Raw genomic sequence first — 23,451 nt, 5'->3', positions numbered from 1 at the left:
ACACAAGTTTCTGGCCCTGAAATGCAAGCTCCTTGCCAATGATATAAAATATGCAATGCTGTATCCTGCAAAATTGTGTGTCTTGCTGAATAACAATCCCCATCTCTTCACATCTGCATTCAAGGCCTCCAAGACTTGTGAGAGATATTTTAGCACAAACAAAGCACACCATCAAGATGACCAAATTTACATTGACCAATCCCAAACACAAGGGAAAAGTGATATAGGGTAGTTCACATAACAGGAAATTAACAGGCATTTATGACATCTAGATTTGATTCAGAAGCACCTGAGGTAACAACTGATCAATAAGAGCTTAATGCCAAAAGCAGTGGAGCGAATACAGCCGGTGACACTCCATGGAACTATGGGCCAGATGTGTAACGCATGTTATTGGTCGCAAACAACTGGTAAAATGCATTTTGCCTTGTAAAAAAAGGTAAAATGCTACTCGGTAACTTGTTCCTGAATTGCATTTTACTTTAGCGATTTAGTATTAGCGAGGGGTGTGTTTAGGGCGTCCCTTCCTAATACCAAATCGCACTGGCATTTATGAATGTTTTGCGACAGAAATGTGGTTGCAAAACATTCATACTTCACCAACTCAACCCCTTCCCCTTTGTGAATGGGAACCGCCAAAAAAATTCAGAGCAGGCAGTGGTCCTATGGACCACTGCCTGCTCTAAAAAATTACAAGAAAACTTCATTTTTATTTTTTAAATGCATTTTAAAACAGCTGCTTTATCTAAAATGCAGTCACAGACACAGTGGTCTGCTGACCCCAGTAGGCCACCATCCTTGTGAGTGCCAGAAATTCCCAATGGGTCGCAAATTGCAACCTGTCTCATGATTATTAATGAGGCAGGTCCCATTCAACCCATTTGGGAATCACAAACAGTGTCTCACACGCTGTTGTACATCAGTGTTTGCAACTCGCAATTTGCAAGTCGCTAAAAATCGCAAATTGCAAGTCACAAACACTGAGGGTCGTATATCTGGCCCCATGTACATATTTTATCAAGAACTGTTTATTTTGAGAATCAGATGCACAATCAATGCTACCTCTTCCACACCCAAAGACGAGATTTACTGGCACATATGTGGTTTGGCTGCTGCTACTCCATTTACTTGGGCTGAATCAACAACATGTTCTTTAGTACTTATCGGGTTCAAGTACAGTGAAATCCTTGACACAGGAAGTGTAGAAATTTGATGTGAGGTGGCAGGGAAAGGATATGTTGTTGTTACATATTCTCTTTTGAAGTGCAGAGAACAAACCCACAGGGTAGAGTGTAAACACATAAATGTAACAGAGTGAGACAATATGGGGTTATCCAACTCAATGCCATCGCTGGGTACTAACCAACTGAAATTACTGACCAAGAAGGTCTGGGAATTAAACAGCTCCCAGAAAATATGGAGGGTCATGGCTTATCTCCATAGACACAGAGTTCACCTAGCACTATTACAAGAAGCTCATCTCTCCCGAATTAACTCTACCACACTAGCAAGGTAATGGGGTTTGAACAAATAGTTCTCCTAACAGAGCCCCCTTTCTAGAGTGGTATGCATTTTGATTAACATTTATGTTAACTTTCATCTGTTTGACCAATGCATATATCGAGATTGTGGAGTAATACTCCACAATAAGAAAACAGTGCTTGTTTATGTGTATGTGCCAAATATTGATGATCCTAACTCATTCCATAATATACACACTTTTAAGAAACTCTGAAGTGCATTTCAATTTAGTGTTAGATCCTACTCTCGACTGGTCTAGTAGTGCTGAGGCATATAAATCATAGTCCACAATGGTTTTAGAAGAAGTAATAGATATGTTTGGTCTGGTGGACATGTGGAGATGGTGCAAACCCATGGGTACAGAGTACTCATTCTACTCTTACAAATCATTGTCTTGTATAGGTAACTGGCATGTGACACAAGAGATATATTCATGGGTGGAAGACCTATATCAGCCCGGGTGCATTCTGTTCCACCCCCATATTCCTATCTGGCTGCTTTCCACAGCGCAGATCACAGATCTCACACTAGAGGTTCCACCAAAGGGTTAAGAGGGAAGTTTGGAAGGCTATAGTGGAATATTTTGAGTTCAATGAGGGCTCAGTGGACACTATTGCAATCACATGGGATGCATTCATGGTTTACATCAAGGACATAATGATTGCTAAACACTCCGGCATTCTCACATAGAAAGTTTGCAAGCCTGGAAGGAGAACTTAAAATATTAGAAACTCAGGTAACAATGATGTCCCAGGAATAGTTCCTGAAAGAAAGACACTCCTTGTTACAGAGGTACTGAGGCATGATGGACAGGGAGGTACCTACATGTGTAACATGCAGCCTTGTATTCCTGGGAACTGGGTATAGAGTCTAAACAAGGGAGGTAGCAATTATGGGTAAATATGCTTAAGACATATTGTTAGAAACTGGGGTCTCTAGTTGGCGGAGGTATGCACCCTGTCCAAGTAGGAACCACAATCTAAGTCAAGGTAAGTCAGACAAACACTATAAATTAACCAGTGTTGACCCTCTGGTAGCTTAGCACAGAGCAGGCAGGCTTAATCTAAGAGTAAAGTATTTGTGCAAAACACACACACAGTAACACAGTGAAAGCACCTCAAAGGACATTCACACCACTTTACAAAGATGGAGAACATTTATCTGAGCAAAACAAGACCACAACGAGAAAAGTCCAATCAGTAGAAGTCGAGATATGATTTTTTTATATTTAAATGTGAAATAGTGCTTAGAAGTCACTAGCAGTCAAAAGGTTATTTGAGGTTGCGAGGGACCAGTGCAAATCTACAGTTCAGGACAACCGCAATAAAGGGCAGGCCCGTAACATAACACATGCAGGGTCCACTGAAACAGCACCTTTGATAGAGCAAAGTAGCAACATCAAAGACACAAAGTGTTGTTTCTGATCCTCGCAGTCGGACTCCACTTTGGCATCAAAGGGTAGGGCTCACAGATGGCAGAGTCCAGCAGCACCAGGAGAGTTACAAGCTGTCTTTCATATCCATGAGAATGCGGAAGAACAGGGGGCAAGCCCTTGGAGTCACTCTAGGTCAGCAGTCCTTGTCCTCAGCAGGGCAAATATCAGCAGGCAGCAGGACAGCTCAGCTCAGCAATGCAGAAAAGCAGTTCCTTGGAACAATCAGTGCAGACAGAGTGGCAATCCTTACAGCACAGTAGTCTTTCCTCTAGCAGAGTTCTTCAGTCCACTAGTGAGCTTTTCTGCTAGGGTCAGAGTCCCAGTATGTATACCCCAAAGTGCTTCTGAATTGGGGGTGGCTTCAAAGCAGCTTTCTGAAATGCACAGGTCCCCCTTTCATCCAGCCCTGTTTCCAGACTATCAGTAGTAGGTAATCAGCCCTTTGTGTGAGGACAGGCACTTCCCTATTGAAGTATAAGTGTGAGCTCCCCTCTACCCTTCCAGCCCAAGAAGGTCTATCAGAATGCAGATGGATGTAGAAGAGTCCTTTGTTTCACCCCCCTTTCTGTGTTTGTTGGTGTCTGGGGGAAATGCACAAAGAGCAAATGTCACATAGCCCAGACATGGATTAGAGGCAGGATACAAGGCACACAGAGCATTAAGAGAAGGGGAATGCCCACTTTCTAAAAGTGGCATTTCCAAAATAGCAATGTTAAATCCAACTTTACCAATAAAGAGGATTTATCATTACCATCCCAATAATATGAAACATTATGTAACTACTCCTTTCAGAATAGGAATCACATCTTTAAAGTATACTAAGAAATTCCCAATGCTGGCCTATGAGAGAAATAAGCCTTGAGGTAATGAAAAATGACTTTGGCTGTTTTTTATTACCAGCACATGTTAAACTTAAAAGTACATGTCCTTCCTTTTACTTACATAGCACCCTGCCCTATGGGCTATCTAAGGCTTACCTTGGCGGTGTCATATGTAATAAAAGGAGAGAATAAGGCTTGGCAAGAGGTTTTAAATGCCAAGTCAAAGTGACGGTGAAACTGCAGACACAGGCTCTGGAGTGGCAGGTCTGAGATGTTTACAAGACTGCTTAATTGGGTGGCTCAATCAAAGCTGCAGGCCCACTAGCAGCATTTAATTTAAAGACCCTGGGTATATGGGACATCACTTTACAAGGGACTTAAAAGTAAATTAAATATGCCAATTGTGGATACACCAATGTTAACATGTTTAGGGGGGAAACACATGCACTTTAGCACAGGTCAGCAGCGGGAAAGTGCTCAAAGTCCTAAGGCCAACAAAAAGATATAGCAAAAGTATGAGGCAAACATGTAAAAAGATTAGGGGGAGACCACCCTAAGGCTGTTAGGTCTAACACATATGTTATGGTGAGGGGGAAAGACTTGGCAAAACATTGGGGGCTCTTGAAAAGAGACTACCAACATATCCAGATACTACAGCTCACCACGGAATTAGTTCCAACTGTATCATCCAGTGCAGAAACAGTGGAGGAACTGTTAATTTATTATGGGCATTCATACACATCTGATTGCACTGAACAGACAGAATGATTTGGGGGCTATTTAGATAAAGTATGTGGCTAGAAAACTGTCATGAGCACATTACACCAGATGAGATCATTGCAGCTATAGAGGGGCTAACTGGTGTGAAGGCATTGCGCTCTGATGGCCTTCTGGCCCAATTATATAGGGCGTTCAAACATACCGTAACACCTCATTTGTTCAAGGTCTATGAGGAAGCGCTCAAGGTGGGACTCTTCAGAACCTTAATACATGAAGCCCTATTTCAGCCTGGAAAAGATGCGCCTCCAACCACGCACCATCACTGCTAAAACTTGATATATGAAAGTGCCTTTTTGGACGGTCATCTCCATACGTTTTGCTCTGGAAATTGTTGGTTATGAATTTGAAAGTGCATGGAGCTTGCTAACCAGACCCCAGTGCCAATGCTCTAACCCTAAATTTGTATCTGTGAATTGGTACCCTCAATTGGCAAACATTTTAACCCCCTTATAATTCCCTAGTATATGGTACCAGTGGTACCCAGGGCATGGGTGGTAAAGGGGTCATCAGGGCCTGAAGCACTGTTTTTGCCACCTTGAGTGACCCAAGTAAAATATTGACAGCAGGCCTGCCATTGCAGACTGCTCAAACGTAACGTTTTTGGGCACCCAATGCACCCAAACAAATCAGCTGCCCTTCCATGTTTCCTGGGTTTAGTCATCTTAGAGTCTACTAAATGCCAGCGTGCCCCTGAAAAACAGTTTCTCAAGATGTGCTCTGCTATAGTAAAATTGTACAGCTCATTTTAAGTATCCACTAAAATGACCTTCACCCAGCTCTCTAGTGCTTTTAACGAGGTGTCTACAAAATCTTCCTAAGTTTGCTTTGATTCTTTTAGGGTACCACTGGTATTAGACCTGACTTATTCATGAGGGCACCTTTCATGTGTGTATGAGTCAGCTACCACTACTCCTACAATCAGGAGTGCATCTCTCCCTAGAGGTGGCACAAACTCTCTCAAAAAGCCCCCCGTGCTGCTTGTCTACCATGTGTATTCTCAGTGCCTTTTGATAGGAGGCAGACCAATTGCCAATTTCATCCTTCAACACAAAGCTAAGCACAACCTTTTTAGGTAAGCTAGAGTGTGTATGTCACTTGACATCAATCAATTTCTGGCCATCTTCAGCTTTCTTTTCATGTACATTGCCTTTATTTCCACTACAGTAAGACTAGCCAGGGTGGCCAGATCCACCTCCATGTTCCTAAAATGAACTTAAGGTGCAAAATTTGGACTAAAAAATAATTTCGAAAAATAACAAATGATCCAATAAAAAGGTCCTATTTTAATTAAAACGTAAATGCCAATATAATGCTGTTAAATATATTTAGGGATTTTAATTGAAATTTTAAAAACTGAGTGGCATTACTAAACACAAACTCTGGATCCCACCACCGAACACTAACATAAGTGGTTCATTTGTTGGGGGGGTGTTAATGCAGACCACAAATAAAACTGTAACTATACTGTCCAGTGGAAGGTTTCAATAATTTAAATCTGAGCTCAGCCGAACGCTCACATCAAAATTGTGGTCTATACCTCTCATCCATAGTGTGGCAGTAGATGTTGTTACAAGTATCTTGAGAGAAGAGGAAGGGAAATTGTATGGTAGAGGTATGACTACCAATCAATCACCAGAATGAAAGGATGATAGCAGAACTTCAGACCACATCAATTTATACGAGATTATTTTACAGATCAATAGGGATTGATAAGCATAAAATGATTAAAACAGTGCAATCACTGAATAACAGATCTCATATGCAAAATAAATAGCTCTTGTGATATGAAATGAATTTGGGATGGAACATTGAATTTAAAAGATGTTTTTATTTCATTTTCACCTTGCGAGTGTTCTTTCTGTATTGCTTTCACGGTTGATTTTTTTTAAATAAAAACGTACCTCTTACAATAATGTTTGTAGACTTTTTTGCTGGGTTGCCAACGTTGTTATTGGCTATACAACTATATGTCCCGGCATCTTCAGCCATTATAGCAGGTATGGTTAACGTTCCTCCATTTAATACCGTCTTTTCAGGCATAGATCCAGTTGATTTGACCCAGCTGAGCGTGGGATTTGGTTCTCCTCCTGTTGTCACACACACCAAAGTTATGGTCTCTCCAGGGTTCACAACAATAGGATCGTCAACCAAGAGTTTGATTGAAGGAGATGCTGCAAGAATTAACATAAAACAGGGTTCAAATAGAGCTGTGCTTTTGAAATAATTTCCTGCTTATTGGCCAGTAACACAATTTGCCATTGTTTAAGTTCCAAATACTGTGTTTGCAGATGAATATTACATTTATAAATGAAGCACATAACTTCTGGGTCCGACATTAAGTAGGATCAGTTTTTATCAGGGGTGTGCAAAGAATTCCGCTCCACCAGCGGAGTTCATGGAGTTTACCCACTCCGCGCTCCGCCATTCGTGTGGAGTACCAAAAAACTACAGGAACGGACACGGAGTGCAGTCTTCTCTCCCACGCGGCTCGCCAGTCTTATGTTGGTGAGCAAGAAAAATCGCTAAGTTGGAGAGCTACATTTCTGAACATGGGCAGTCGCAGCAGGTCTCTACCACTGGCGTTGAGAAAGCTGGCGCTCATGTTGAGGAAGCTGCTGCTCAAGTAGAAAATCTACTCGAAAGGAAGGTTAGCACCCTCTGGTGCTCTGCATGATGCAGTTTGTGCTGGTTTTACAGCGTGGGAGAAATCCCTGTCACTGAAAATCAGCACAAACAGTGTGACTTACCCAAACTCCACCGCATGCAGTACTCACAGAGTTTTTTCTGCATTTTGCGTAGTTCCGCGTAGCAGAACTCCTCGAACTCCGCCCAGGCCTAGTTTTTTATATTCCTTTTGACTGGTTGTTCCTGTCTCAAATATCAGATGGAGCAGAACATTTTTGACATAAAATGACAGTCGATAAACAACAAATCAGGTCTGTTATGTATAATTTACCACCTGTTTTGGCTACACAGTGAGTCAATAGACAAAACAAGCTGCTTTATTCATATTCATTGTACTATGTTAGGTGGTTTCATCTTTCTAATTCTACAACACATCCTTTGCAAATTATCGACAAGTCATATACAAATCACCATCTGGCGAGTTGGGAACGTAATTCAGAGTTTTGTTCCGTCAATCCAATTTCATAAAACATGTAGTAATACAAACATAAATACCCAAACTGATGACTAAAATTCTTCTCCACAAGTCAGCATCTTAGTACTGCAATTATTAGGTTAGAAAATATGACCATTCTCTGTACAATTATTGTTGTTTCCTCTACAACAAATCACAAGCAGTGTCTCTATTATATTAAAATATGTAGGGAAACAGCTCACTTAATCGAATCCTGAAAACAAAGCGGCGAGGATTCCACTGTGTTCAGAGGAGGTGACATTCTCCTTCAGTGCTTTATTACTCACATTCCTTTTATTTGTTGCAATATTCAGCAGGCAAATGCCCTTTAGAATCTATTTATGATAGTTTTGTCATGAAACTGGAACTTTATATACAACGGGCTCGCCTATTAAACACAAAAACTTGTAGATTCGCTTACTTGCAGTTCAACATCGATAACAGAATCTAAATGCACTTGTTTTAGGATTGCGGTATGATTACGGTGTGCAAGCGTTTTGTTTTCATTTATATCTATAGACATTTAACTTTGGTCGTGGACTGATGTCTCATGAACAGGCCAGTAACATGCTCGGGCCTGGAGGGCCAGAATTTTCTTCTCGAGTCCCTTTTTGATTTCATGGTCACAGGTTCGAATCTTGGCAATTCCACTCAGATTTTTATGCTTCTGAAGTTGATATAATGAGTACCACTAAGGTGGGTAACAAAACATAGTGTTATTCGGTACCAAGGTGCTCCAAGTGTGAATGTTACTTTTTACAATTACCATGTTGAATAAAAAATAGACCTTTCTAGTCCAACTGCAGTTGCTGCAAGTTTGGGTTAGGTTTCACAGTGAAACTATCATATGTAAGCTTGACATACAGTTTACACAGAGAGCATATGCACTTTAGCACGGGTTAGCAGTGGTAAAGTGCTCAGAGTTCAAAAGCCAACAACAACAGGTCAGAAAAAATAGGAGGCAGGAGGCAAAAAGATTGGGGGTGACCCTGCATAAGCAAAACAGTCCAACACGACCCCCTACCAGCCTAAAGCCAGGGGAGAACAATCAATACCTTGATGTACTTCCCTGATTGGGGCGCTAGAACAGGGACCCAGGCCCACAACAGCAGGGGCATGTTGCAGTTCTACACCTTTCTGACTCCAGTTGGATCCCTCTGTCCATACTCTCAGGGCCCACTAAGCTAACCCATGGGGAACCCTTCTCCACTTCTGCAGACACCATCTGTGCAGCACCTAACGTTACTTTGCTCACAGATGTATTCCAATGGGCAGATAGTACCACCAGGGCCAACACAGTGGTGTTGGCCACACCACCCCCGGGGTGTGACTCTCGCCCCCCCCAGGGGCAACTCTGTCCACCAGGACAGCAAGCCACAGGGACCTCTGACAACTGTCAGGGATGAGAGCCCGACCTCAGGCCTCTCCAACCACTGTGACTGTGGAGAGTGGGGGGCGGTAGCCCCAGGTGCCTGGCACCCTTTGACCACTCTCTCTTCCACCAGGTCAGGGATGACAACCTGGCCCTGGTCCTCCCCTCTGGGGCTCTGTACTCTCCCTCCATGAGCGGCACCCCCAGAGTACATAATTGTCAGGATGCTCGTAGAAGCAGTCCTGCACAATTCTGCCACCAGTGCAGGGATGTTAACCTGCAAATGGTCCTCCAAATTGTGGTCTGTACCTTCAGGTTGGATTAGGGCCAGGGGTGAAGAAAACATGGTAGGGGCACTGTTTGCAGTAGCCCCTCCATCCAGGTCAGGAGGTACACCCTGAACCTGGCCTTCCAATCTAGGGTCTGTACCCTTAGATTCCACTGGGGTCAGGGGTGAGTCTCTCTCTCCCCTGCCCCTACTCTCAGGGTTCTGCACCCCCCCCCTCAGGGAGAGTACCCCTGGAAATCACACCACTCCAGGGGGGTGATTGGGCAAACCCCCCCCTATCAGGTCAGGGTTTACCCCCTGCTCCTGAGCCTCCAATCCAGGGTCTGTACCCACGGACTGGACCACCGCCTGGCAACCCAGGACTTCCTGGGGGGCATACCTACCCCCCACCAGGTCAGGGTTTACCCTCTGACCTTGGTCATCCAACCCAGAGTCACCACCCTGCGGTTGAACCATTGCATGGCACACCAGGACTTCCAGGGGGGCACACTTACCCCCCTCAAGGGACACACCATCCCCAAGGGCCACACAAGAGTCTGGCAGGTGCAGGTCTCCTGACCTCTGCCCATCTGACAGAGTCTGGTTTCCCCCCAACCCAGAAATGGTCTCACCAAGGTCATTCCTGGGGGGCTCTGCTCTCAGAGCTGACACCTGACCCTCCAGGTTCTCCGCTGGGGTCCTCAACCCCCTCTCAACCCTCTGTCTGGACTTCTGCTCCCCCTTATTAGCAGTGGTACAGCCAGACATCAGAACTGGTGGGACGCTGGCTACAGCCTCCCCCCCAAGTTCTCCTGACACTGTGGGGTCTCCCTCAACAGATGGCCCTATGGTACAGGCTAGGCTCCCCTCCTGGTGTTCCCTCATGGAACCCTCCAGGACCTGGGACCGGATCTCGGGCACCTTGGGCCTCCCCCATCCCCATTTCCTCTCCTCTGGGACTGGACATGGGGTCCCTCACCTACACTGGGACCTACCTGGGACACTACAATCCTTCCCTACCTCACCTGGTTGGTAACTACCTAGACCACTCCTCTCAGGAGCACCCCCAAATGCCTCTTCAGACTCTCTGGTACTCACCCAAAAGGCTGCCTCCATTGTAAGCTTCCTGGGGTCAGAGAACTCACACTCTACCTAGTGTTGGCATAGCTCTGGAAAATAAGGACTAGACACATGCTCTCCTGCAATTACATCACTCAGCCCCTTACAGGAATTAACCAAAGTACCCTTCACCCAACCATCCAGTGACTCTTTGAAAAAGCACCCCACATCACCCTCCTGAGACTGGTGAGACAGTACCTGACTGTCCCTGACACTCAACCCACACTCTTCTGGGATGTCTTCACACTCCATAACCAGGAATTCTACCCGGGGGAACCCCTCTCCTTGTCACTCTCACCTAGAGTCAGTAGAGTGTCCCTCCCACGAGTAGGAATATGACTTCCCACGCCAGTTCCTCAATCCACCTCAGGGACCCTGTGCATCACTGGAGCTACCTCATATCCCTGAACCTCCTGGCGTGTGTTAACTCCCTCCTTCAAGTTGGGCACCACATCCATGGGCATGTGCACTTCTTCAGCAGCACTGGATATAAAATTGTTGCTGCCACAATTCCAGCTGGACTCAGCCCTCCTGACTTCCAGCTCTTCCAGTTTTAGCTCATAAGCCAAAATCATAGTTTCTATCGCTAAGTCCCTTTTCCACTCATCGAACTCCCTTTGCATCCTCAACTTTTCTGACTCCAACCGGCGAGCCCATTCTGCCTGTCTGTCCTTCACATCATTAGGAGTCAGACCTTTAGAGGACCTACTGCTACCACTCCTGGAGACCCCTGGAGACCCAGGTGTAACAGGTACCTCTACTACACCACTGTGTAGACTCTGCACTTCACCATCCATATCCTCTGTGTGCCCCCCCAGTTCCTTGACTGTCACCCAGGCCCATAGTGCCTCTTGCAGCTCCCCCTTCCTGGCAGAGCTCTTAATGGACATGCAAGATCTTCACAGAACTGTTTCAATTGAGCAACTGAGTACTTCTTCAGTTTCCCTAATTCAAACACAGCTCCAGCTGTTGCATCTCCAGATTGAGACATGATGGCAACAAGTGTAAAGTTCCAACGGCAGAAAACAAGTTCCCAATGAAGTAAAAAGAATCAGTCAAGAGATTAGCAAAATCATGGAAGGAGAACAAAAAGGAGTCACAAAGAGAAAAATGAAAGATCACCAAACAAGTAGTATGTGGTCACATAGTGGTCTGAACTCAAAACATGAGTGTACACTAAATTACTGTACGTCAAGTACAAATACAAGTCCAAATCCCACTGCTGCCACCAATGTTAGAAATGGGGTCTTTGGTTGACAGTCAGATTACCCCCTGTTCAAGCAAGGACCCTCACTCTAGTCAGGGTAAAAGAGAATCACCCTCAGCTAACCCCTGCTTACCCCCTTGGTAGCTTGGCAGAGCAGTAGGCTTAACTTCAGAGTGTTAGGTGTAAAGTATTTGTACCAACACACACAGTAACTTAATGAAAACACTACAAAATGACACAACACCAGTTTAGAAGAATAGGAAATATTTATCTAAACAAAACAAGACCAAAACGACAAACATCCGACATACACAAGTCAAGTTATGAATTTTTTAAGATTAAACTCAAAAATAGCGCTTAGAAACACAAAATGAGGTGTTAACACGGCGTCGTGACGGAGTCGTTCCCAACAAACAGACACCAGCGGCGCCGGACACGGAGTCGCATAGACCCCCAAGTACAGTACCTTTGGTGAAGAGTGCGAAGTCGGAGATCGCGGCGTCTGTGCGAAACGTTGAATCCGCGAACTTCGAGCGGCGTCGGTCACGACATGATGCGGCGACTTCCACGGAGTCTCGGACTTCAGTGGGGCTGCAGCGGCATCGGGCCTGCGAAGGTCATTGTGTTCTAGAGAAGACCACGGAGTCGGTTGCAGGTGGCGTCACCAGATTCAGCAGCGGCGTCGGTCCGAAGTCGTCCGAAGTCGATTTCCTTGGATTTCCACCAGCTTTCCATTCAGGGGCCCAGGGACTCGATAGGGCACCACTTGTCAGAGCAGGAGTCTCACCAGAGACTCCACGTGCTAGCAGAGCCCCCTTTGTATCACTGTCTAGTGTGAGGTGCAACCAGCCCAACTGTGAAACTGACCCAGACAGGGAATCCACAAACAGGCAGAGTCACAGAAATGGTATAAGCAAGAAAATGCTCACTTTCTAAAAGTGGCATTTTCAAACGCACAATCTTAAAATCAACTTTACTAAAAGATGTATTTTTAAATTGTGAGCTCAGAGACCCCAAACTCTACATGTCCATCCGCTCCCGGAGGGAATCTACACTTTAATCAGATTTAAAGGTAGCCCCCATGTTAACCTATGAGAGGGACAGGCCTTGCAACTGTGAAAAACGAATTGTGCAATATTTAACTGTCAGGGCATATAAAGCACATTACTATATGTCCTACCTTAACCATACACTGCACCCTGCCCTTGGGTCTACATAGGGCCTATCTTAGGGGTGTCTGACATGTAAGAAAAGAGAAGGTTTAGGCCTGGCAAGTTAAAACTGCACACACAGACACTGCAATGGCAGGTCTGCAACATGATTACAGAGCTACTCATGTGGGTGGCACAACCAGTGCTGCATGCTCACTAGTAGCATTTGATTTACAGGCCCTGGCACCTCTAGTGCACTTTACTAGGGACTTACTAGTAAACTAAATATGCCAATCATGGATAAACCAATTACATGCAATTTACACAGAGAGCATGTACACGTTAGCACGGGTTAGCAGTGGTAAAGTGCTCAGAGTTCAAAATCCAACAGCAACAGGTCAGAAAAAATAGGAGGCAGTAGGCAAAAATATTGGGGATGACCCTGCATAAGCAAAAAAGTCCAACAATTAACAACTAACTTCTTTGATTGCAATAGTAAAGGTACATGTTTTTCCCTGTCCTTTTGCATTTTACCCAGTAATGTGGAATGTTTTCGTCCACTGCAGCAACAACCAGGATCTCACTGGATACACTTGTCTCACTAAGTAAAATACACTTTAACTTCAAATCGAGATATCGACCCTGATTGGAAGTTGCAAGATTCTGGTAGATTGCAAACTCTGCACACGAAATTAACATTACAGTCAGTAACACCCTTTCAGAACCATGCAATCAGACGTTCATTCCCACAGAATGGAGAATAACTGCACCTACCAATTTCAAATGGGTGTAATTCCATGTGGCATTTGTTGTCCCCTACCTCATCCCAACAGGCCAGAAACCAGGGGATCATTTTGAACTACACTTCAACTTAACATCATGTAAGAACGTTTTTCATTAGTTGTGAAACATGTGGGTCCATGAATCCACAACCTTAACTCTACTGTGAACCAAGTACGCCGTTCTAGAACATAACACTCGCAGCATAGTGAAGAAGAGCAGACCAAGGCCTACTCTGGAGCGGTGGTGTGGGCTAGTTTCCCAGTCAGCAGACACACAACAAACAACCCAAAAAATCATTATCCAGTCAGTGGCTTTACTTATAAAAAGGTAAAATACTTTATTACACACACCCGCACCACTCAATACTATGCATTTATTTGCATAGACAAACAGAATGGCTGCTGAAATACCAGTGGTGACACCCTCCTAACAGCTTGCACACCAAGTGAGCTATAAAGCATATAACTGCAATACCCCCCACACACATACACAACATAGAATACAATGGGTTGCAGTTATCAAACGGCAGGCCTAATTTGTTTGACAGGGCTTCTGAACATTAGTAAAAGCAGATATTCGTCCTAATAAGCTACTGTAACACAATTTAAACCGTTATGGATGACACCATCTTACAGTGACATCCATCAGAAGATGCAATGACTCCCTATTAGCCCTGTGATGGTCTATAAAGCATTTAAGCACTCTTCACTAAGATATGTAATAAAACACTATCAATATTGTCCTTGTCAACAGAGCATTCAAAATAGAAACAAACTATGTGAATGAGTTTTTTTTCTACGTTTATACATGCTCTAAAACAATCTTAGTATCCACCAACAGGAATCCCTAAACTATAATGCTTTTAGGCTGAAGCCCTAAGTTCTAGGAGCACTCAGAAACCAAGACCTTCTCTCTCAGGGTTGTCATCAGAGCTCACTGAAATGCCTTGGACACTCTTTCCTCCTTCTCAAAAAGCACATCCAGCAATGTTTGGGGGCACACCACTGCTCCTGTGTAGACCCCAAATGCCACAACAACTAACACTGCAGTGTCACTGCCCTGATACCAAATACACATATGAGATGGGCCAGGAGCCTTCTGGGGAGTGAATGACTCCAGGTTTGTTAAAAAAATGCAGCCTTGTGCAGTTAAAGGCATTCATATTTTTGGAAGGCTAGTGGAGGTCTATGACCTAACCCCAAGCACCAGGGACCCAGAGACTGACTCCTGTTTGGGCGCAGCAGTGCTCACTTTTGTTAGTTCTCAGGGACATGAGTGCCCACAGAGGACATTACTGAACCGGAGCACAGCAGACCAGTAGCTTGTCTTGTTTTTCCTCACCTGAATCCCTGGAGAAACAGTGGCCCCAGAGACAGGTGACATAAAGAAAATGGAGTGGAGCATGCATGTCCCCTAAGCTGTCATCGTCGCTAGCCCTTGGCCCTCCTTTGAGAGTTTATCAAGTTCCAGGAGTGAAATACTATGTACATCCGAACCACCATGTCCCCCCGCCCTCCGGGGGACCACACATCCTCCTTTGTTTTCTCAGGATCAAATGGGACAATTGTGGTAAGGAAGGTCTAATTCTGTTCCTGGGGGCAGGCTAGAGTGGCCAGGAGAGGTATCTTCTAACCTCTGTGACTTTAAATTCCAACATTCCTTTTGGGAGCTTGTTTTTGCTATACTTTAGCACCTTTGCCTGAAGGGTCACTTCTACAACAGGCTATCTGTTCACAGATACCTGGCTTAGTTGATCAGTATTCCCACTCCCAAGCCTGAGCCTGTGCACCAGTCTGTGCACGTGTTCACATTCAGACAATCCAGTTCCTCTTACCCCCTTTACCCAGCATCAGATCTTGTTTTTACTCCCAATCCATTTTAACTATGTTTATAGTGAGTGAGACTCAGTTAGTGGGACTCTTGTACAGAAAAAGTAAAAAAATGGGCAGCACAAAAGCAAAGAATCCAGGAAATAAGCAGAACATATTTTCCTGCTAACTACTTTGAACTTTCCCTCCCTCAGAAAAACCTCCTGCTCCAGTAAATGTATCACCTCATAGAGCTTACACATATACTGATCATAGCCAAAAGTACTTCAATGTAGTTGACACTGGCCTAAAAAAATCATTCCCAGATGTCAGGAGTGCATAATCAGGCAGGTAGAATATGCTTCTATATATAGAAACAGGGTCATATCAAGCTACCACTGAAAGTTCGGAAAAGGCACTGGCTGAATACAGTTTTTAACCAACATGTAAGCATACTAGAGTGCACAGCATCATTAAATTACAATATATGGCCAAACAGAGAAATCAAAATGTATCCTTAGTCATATAATTGATAATGTTAATGGTGTTTTAAATGTTGGTATTTTTTGTTTTGTCATTATTCTTTGCCTCTTGTTTCTAAGGGTTCTTGGAGATTTTGTGTCTGCTTTGTCAAACCAGTAAGATGAGCAGCACATGAAATTCTTGCCTGGTAGCTCTGTGGTAATATTGACTAGCCCTAATAGGCTTAATAGGTTAACACCTCTTACGGAGGTTTATGACCTCTACCCATACCAACTGGCATTTCAATTGCTCCATAATCCTTATCAAGGTATACTTTGGGCTTTAGTGTATCCTTTTGTTATTGATGGTAAGAGCAAATATATGAAGTGAAATATCACTACATGCCTAATAGGGATGTTTTATTCCATGCCAGCTGTGAAACTTCAAGGCTTATGTTACTCTACGCCTAGAGTATTAAATTTACATGGAATTAACTCTACCATTCCTATATAATCAAAATCATCTAGCCTGTGTTCTATATCCTCACCCATGCACAAGTGTTGGATTTGCTGGTTGATATTGCTCCTTTTGTCCATTTCCCAACCTCACATATCTGTTTATTAAAGGGTTTGATAGCATAGCTACACTTCCATTCTATCCAGATCTGAATTTTGTGCTAATCATTGAAACGTACACCGTTGCACTCTGAATAATGTCTAATAGATGTCCTCCTTTAACAGTTATTTGTTTTTTACTGATATGTTTTAATTTCAGCCTTCCACATTTTCTTAAAAATGAAAGGATGATTGAAACCGCCTCTGTGACCCACATTTCCTTTACATTGTACTCTATATCCACAATTTATAGGTAGATCCCAGAGGTCTATCTTTTGAAATGCATGCATGAGTTTGTGAAATTCGCACAAATTACATCTCTTCTATGGTTATTTCCCAGACATAGTTCCGGTCGTTTTTTCTCTAGATATGTTGTTTGCCATCCTGTGCAGAGTGCATATGGTCGTGACAGAAAACAAGGGCAAAGGTGGAGTTAGAGACCATTCAGATTGTGTGGGACAATGCATGTGATAACCATTAATTTGATCTCTAAGGGATCCAGTTCAAAGCATACCTAAATTATTCGATTTTAAAATGTTTTCGGAAGTGTTAGCGATTAGGTTCAGAAAACAATTTTGGACTGTTCCAACCTTAAGCGTTTTGTAATCTTACAGATCTTCACCCTTGTTTCTGTCTCTTGAGAGATCATTGGTTAAGCAGATGGGCAGAAGTAAAATTAAGGATTCTGAATGAGCCATAGTGAGAAGTCGCTTTGTGTGGGTATCCTGGAACTTTTCCCCTATGTACTCCACACTCATTTCAAGTATAGACATCATTTAGGGGTCACCAGAGGTCACAGCTTCTACCCCTCTTGTGCCCCTTGTGACTCCTGGCACTTCTTTTGTGACCCCTGGCCTCAGACGTGACCCAATGAATGCCTGGTACACAGGGAAAACTCCTCATAATGGACAACGGTTGGAGCTCCACTTTCCTGGGTTTCTGTCAATGTTTTTATTACTAAATAGGGAATAATATCATTCACTATCTGTGTAATGACAAATGGAGTACAGTTAGCTGGAATATGACCCTATCTGGCAGCTAAGTTAAGTAAAATGGCCTTTAAATAAATTTTGTATGCATGCTTGCGGTTGAGAGTATGTTTATGTGAGAGTGTGTGAATGTGTGTGTATGTGTAAGCATCTGTGTGTGCGTCAAAGTAAAGGTAAAATGGTTTGTGATGTCACTTCCACTACCCATGGCATTTTGGTGAATTGACACCCATCATTTGGAGAGTGCTAAATGTGATCCTACCGTCTAAAGGCAAGCAGTACTTTGCTGCAACAAGTTTTCTTGCAGATGGATGTTTAAGCACATTCTGCCTGCTTTATTCTGTAGCTTTGCCAAAGATTTTGTTCATGGGACCAGTGAAGAGAATGTTAAAGCAAACAAAACATTACGTGATAAGAGCTCTCATTACCTCTACCCAGTAGGCAGTCTGCAATAATGGGAGGATTTTACAGATTACAACGAGTTGCATGTTAACATCCTTATCTAATGTGCTGAATTGAAGAATCAAACAGTATCCCCAGGATCTTTTCTTTTGAGGAGATTGGAGGAGAGATTCACGAAACTAGAAGCCATTCTAAGGATAATGGAATGGACTCAGATTCTCCCTGTCCTTGAATGCCTTTTTTGGCTCCATTTGTGCAGAAGCTGTGACAGAGTACATATGTAGCTAATGAACAGTAGACAAAGGGCATCAAGCCAAGCAGAACACTGCAAGGAACAGAAAATAGAGAAGATTCGACAGACCTCTTTCCTTTGATGAGAAACGATTACATTGATAGTAAAGCATAGGAAAAGTGTCCTCAGCAATGGGAAGAGAATTCGATCTGGCCCAAGAGAGAAGATGCTCTTCTTTAATGGTCAATGCTCCTCGTGGTCCGTACTTTGTAATCACACTCATCAGAAAACTGATAGACGTACCAGAGATATCCTCAGGGAAAACTCCAGATATCATGATTTTGCATTAGGGATGTGCGAATAATGTGCAGAGTTAAAAAATTTCCACCTTAAATAAAACTTATGGGGCAAAAACATTTGTGAAATCGTCCCTCTGTTCCTAATTAATGCAGGTTTTGAGGTTGCAACACATTTGACAATGTGGCAAATGAGCACACTGACCACCACGGTAGACACTGTTGCGCACCACAATTTGCATTGTTAGAGCAAAACGAACGAATCATGCCATTAATACATTTAAAATATACTCTATTTAACTAAAAACTTTGCTATGCAATGAAAGGTTGAATAAATTCAGATGGACTGTAAAGCGTTACAGCAATAACCTACAAAATAAAACAAAAAAATGAATTTGAATATTTTCTATTATCCTCAAATGTGTCAGAAGTCATACCAATAAGAGCAACTGAATCTCTGATGAGACATTTCCTTAAGGCAGTTACCGCAGAATTTCGTCGACAGAATAAAGAGTAAAGCTGCGCAGATTTATGGAACCGTTTGGATTAATTATTTTCTGAGATGAATTACTCTTGAAATATTTGAATTTATTTTTAAAGCGAACCCGGACAAACGGTTCAAACCTAGTTGAAAATGTTCCCTGGATCATTAATCTAATGTGCCTAATTTACCAGAAGCTGTGGCATGGTTTATTTTCAGAGGATGATGAAGTGCTGCTGTGCAACGCTGCCGTCGGATAGGAGCCCTGTGCCTCCAGTGAACCGCAGTCCTGAAGCGTCACTGCCTGACACACTTCATACATTGCCTCAGAGATGACCCCCCAATATAAAGCACGTGCTCATGAGCTTTGCACTTTAATTGATGAGCCTGATCAGTAATGTTCCAGGTGAGCAGGTAAGTTAACTCTTCCAATATATAGGAAGAGTTTTTTTTTAATGAATTCCAAACGGCAAGTTATTTTATTCACCGTTAGCTAAATACAAATTAATGTTACAAATCAATTTCTTTCAATTGTTTATCTACACTCTTTTCATTCTTCATCGTTCTTTCTATACCCATAATGTTTGTAAATGGAATTCACTAAATAAATCCATCACGATATATTGTCAAACACGATTGCAAAAGCGACTTTTGTTCAATGTTTGTTACGCAATTTGGTGTAATTCCCTTTTTTTCAGCTCCACAGAGTCTGTGTAATTTTCTTCTCAGTAGGTTTTCCTGTTTTATGTATTTGTAGACAGGTGCAAGCAGAAAAGGCCTTGTTGCAACTCGTGTTTGAAATACAAATGCAGAAACTCACTTTCCTGAGTGGCTGATAATAACTGAGAAGTGCCGGTACTCTCCCATTAAAACTGTGATCTGTCCATTTAAAGCGATGTCTGGAGCTGCAAAATGACTGCCGCGCACCAAAGACATTTCCTTCTTCAAAGCCGTCTCCTGTCGCTACTGCGCATGAATGTTCTACACGAGCTTTACTCTTGCATACATTATTCGCCTAGATGATCTGTGAAATGAATATTAAATAAGCATCCTCTTTGTGTAAATTAAGTATGTGAGGATGGTAGAAATTCACGATTTGAACCTCCCCTACTTTCCTAGTATATCTTGTTGATTTCCATCCCCCAATATTCTTCAGTGTAGTATCAAGAAAAGGGCGAATCAAAACACTTTAGATGTGTGAGGATAAAACTGAAAAAGCAATACTTTGTGCATGTGGTTCAGTCATTTTATGGTATCTGACAAAATCATTATTTGACTACTGGAAGAAACAGATTTTGAGCTTCTTGTGGAATTCGAGAAGTAAGGAGGAGGCTCTTAAGTGTAGCAACAGGTCATTCCACTCTTTAGGAACAATGTAGGGGAAGGCTTGACCGCCAGATCCGGTTTTCTGTCTGTGTGGGATTTGCACAAGTAGGAGCTGGGACGAGTGGAGTTTTCTTGAAAATTTGTGAATTCAGATGTCACTGTTGAGGCACACTTGGCCTGTGGTATTTAGTACCTTGAAAGTGTGACTGAGGAGTTCGAATTGTGCTTGTTTATGAATGGGAGACAGTGGAGCTCCTTTACATGAGGTGTGATGTTAGGGTGATGTGGGAGGATGAGAGTGACTCTGGCCAGTGAGTTCTGAATAGTTTGAAGCAACTGGGGAGTTTTATTGTTGATCCCAGCATTGAGGATGATCCAGTGGTTCAGCTTGCTTGTTAGATCTGTTGGAATTGTGGCCTTCCCCCAACCTTTTTGCCTGCTTGTCTCATACTTTTGTCTGTATCTTTTTGTTGGTCTGAGCACTCTGACCACTTTACCCCTGTTGACCAGTGCTAAAGTGCACATGCTTCTCCACTAAAAATGGTGACATTGGTGTATTCCAGTTAGATATGGGGTCTCTAGTTGGTAGTTGGTAGTGGTTTGCACCCCGTACATGTAGGGACCCTCACTCTAGTAACGGTGAGGGAGTCACACAGCTAAGATAACCCCCTGCTCACTCCCTTGGCAGCGAGGAATGAGCAGTCTGGCTTATCTCAGAGGCAATGTGTAGGGTTTTGTACACACACATACACACAGAGTAACACAGTGAAAATAACCACAAAAGTACTCCACACCAGTTTTGACAAATAGCCAATATTTATCTGAGTAAAACAAGACCAAAACAACACGAATCCAACATATACAAGTAAAGATCTGAATGTTCAAATATTAAATCTTAGTATAGTGCTTAGAAACAAAATAGCTCCAACTCTGGCTATCACGGCATCTTGATGGAGTAGTTTCCAACAGTCTGACGCCACTCACGAGTGAGTACGGGCTGGTCATGGAGTAGCACAGACCCCATGTACAGTGCTTTGGAAAATCATAAGGAAAGAAAGATGTTGCACAGTCGGGGAGGTGAGGCATCAACAGAGCTGGTGTGGCGTTAGTTGCTTACTGCTACTGGGGAGGTGAGGCGTCTGTTCCTTTCTGCTAGGCAGGGGAGGTGAGGCATCAGCTCCTTACAGTTGAAGGGGAGGTGATGCTGCATCAGTGGCAAGGCGTTGGTTCCTTATAGCAAGGCAGGGTAGATGAATCCCGCAAGTCAAGAAGTGAAGCATCGACTATGCAGTGTCACACCACGGGGACACAGGTACTGCAGCAGAGTTGGGTGTCACAGATGGCGGTGACTCCGGGACTCAGGACTCAGACAGTGGTGGGACTTCAGAGGCGCTGTGGCAGCATCAGGCCTGGGTTTCAGGTCATGGTTGTTTGATTCAGCAGAGACCACAGCTCCAGTGCAGGCAGAGGCTTAGAGTCAGACAGCGCCTGTTCCAAGGTTGCTCTAGAGTTGATGTGCTTGGTTTCTTCTTGGTTGCACCATAGCTCACTTCCAAGGTCCCAGGCACTGGATGTGACACCACTTGGCAAGTCAGGACTCTCAGCAAGAGCGTCCAGGTGCTGACAGGTCAAGTCTTGATGGCCCTGAGACTTCTTAACAGGAGGCAAGCTCAGTTCAAGCCCTTGGAGAACCATGGAAAGCAGGATGTAGAAAGCAAAGTCCAGTCCTTTCCCACCCAGGACAGAAACAGCAAACAACTCCCAGTTCAACAAAGTGACAGGCAGAGTGGCAGTCCCTCCTACAGCAGCCAGCTCTTCTTCCTGGCAGAATGTCCTCAGTCCAGAAGTGTTCTACCTAGGTGAGAATGTACTTATGACTGTCATTCATTTTCTCTCATCCCAGGTGTTAGAAATGGGGTTTTTGGTTGGCAGTCAGGTTGCCCTCTGTCCAAGCAAGAACCCTCACTCTAGTCAGGGTAAGTCACACACAATCCAAAATCAGCCTGTGCTCACCCTCCGGTAGCTTGGCACGAGCAGTCAGGCTTAACTTAGAAGGCAATGTGTAAAGCATTTGTGCAATAAATCATACAACACCATAGCATAACACCACAAAAATACACCACACAGTGTTTAGAAAAATATATAATATTTATCTGGGTATCTTCAGGTCAAAACGATCAAAGTTGCAATACGAATTTGTAAAGATATCACTGAAAAGTGATATAAAGTGTCTTAAGTCTTTAGAAAGTAAACAAAGTCTCTTTCAAACACAAAGTACCTGGTTTCTGGTGGAAAATCTCCTCAGAGGGCCACAGGAGAAGAGGTACGTGGAAAACTGGTGTGTGCGTCGATTTCTCCTCAGCACACACGGACTTGCGTCGTTATTTTCCACGGGGGGAGTCGTGCGTCATTTTCCGGCGCGCGGACAGTCTCTTACTGTGGTTTGCGGGGAGTACCAGATGTCCCGGGTCTGTGCGTGGATTTTCCTGCTTGTTTTCCGGCTGCGCGTCGTTCTGCGGGGCTGCGGGTCGAAGTTTCGATCTCACGGCAGGCGTCGCGTCGATTTCTCCTGTGGAGTCGGGCGGCGTTGTCCTTGCGAGGCTGTGCGTCAAAGTTTTGATCTCACGGCAGGCGTCGCGTCGATTTCTCCTGCGGAGTCGGGCGGCGTTGTCCTTGCGAGGCCGTGCGTCAAAGTTTTGATCTCACGGCAAGCGTTGCGTCGATTTCTCCTGGGAAGTCGGGTGGCGTTGTCCTTGCGAGGCCGTGCGTCAAAGTTTCGATCTCACGGCAGGCGTCGCTTCGATTTCTCCCGGGAAGTCGGGCGGCGTTGTCCTTGCGAGGCCGTGCGTCAAAGTTTTGGTCGTCCCGAAGACGTCGCGTCGATCAGCGTCGGTGTGCGGCGTTTTTCTTGCCGCGGAACAAGCTGTGCGTCGAAAAGTTCAGCGCACGGAGCGTCCAAGAGGAAGAGAGAAGTCTTTTTGGTCCTGAGACTTCAGGGAACAGGAGGCAAGCTCTTTCCAAGCCCTTGGAGAGCACTTTTACAGCCAGACAAGAGTTCAGCAAGGCAGCAGGCCAACAGCAAGGCAGCAGTCCTTTGTAGAAAAGCAGACAGGTGAGTCCTTTGAGCAGCCAGGCAGTTCAGCAAGGCAGCAGGCCAACAGCAAGGCAGCAGTCCTTTGTAGAAAAGCAGACAGGTGAGTCCTTTGAGCAGCCAGGCAGTTCTTCTTGGCAGGATGTAGTTTCTG

General features: G+C 44.1%; 1 protein-coding gene across 4 annotated transcripts in view; it reads right to left on the bottom strand.

Annotated features, from left to right (window-relative positions):
* Nucleotides 1-23,451, bottom strand: part of MDGA2 (MAM domain containing glycosylphosphatidylinositol anchor 2) — a 1,412,234-nt gene that overhangs the window by 578,019 nt on the left and 810,764 nt on the right. For all 4 annotated transcript variants that reach the window (XM_069208709.1, XM_069208707.1, XM_069208708.1 and 1 more), the window contains exon 6: nt 6,459-6,728. In XM_069208709.1, the coding sequence (XP_069064810.1) occupies nt 6,459-6,728 (270 nt within the window). The remainder of the gene's footprint in view (nt 1-6,458; nt 6,729-23,451) is intronic.

This window comes from Pleurodeles waltl, chromosome 9, assembly GCF_031143425.1.
Source record: "Pleurodeles waltl isolate 20211129_DDA chromosome 9, aPleWal1.hap1.20221129, whole genome shotgun sequence".
NCBI lineage: Eukaryota > Metazoa > Chordata > Amphibia > Caudata > Salamandridae > Pleurodeles > Pleurodeles waltl.
The sequence above is the reverse complement of the archived record's forward strand: the minus strand, read 5'-3'. Positions and strand labels throughout refer to the sequence as shown.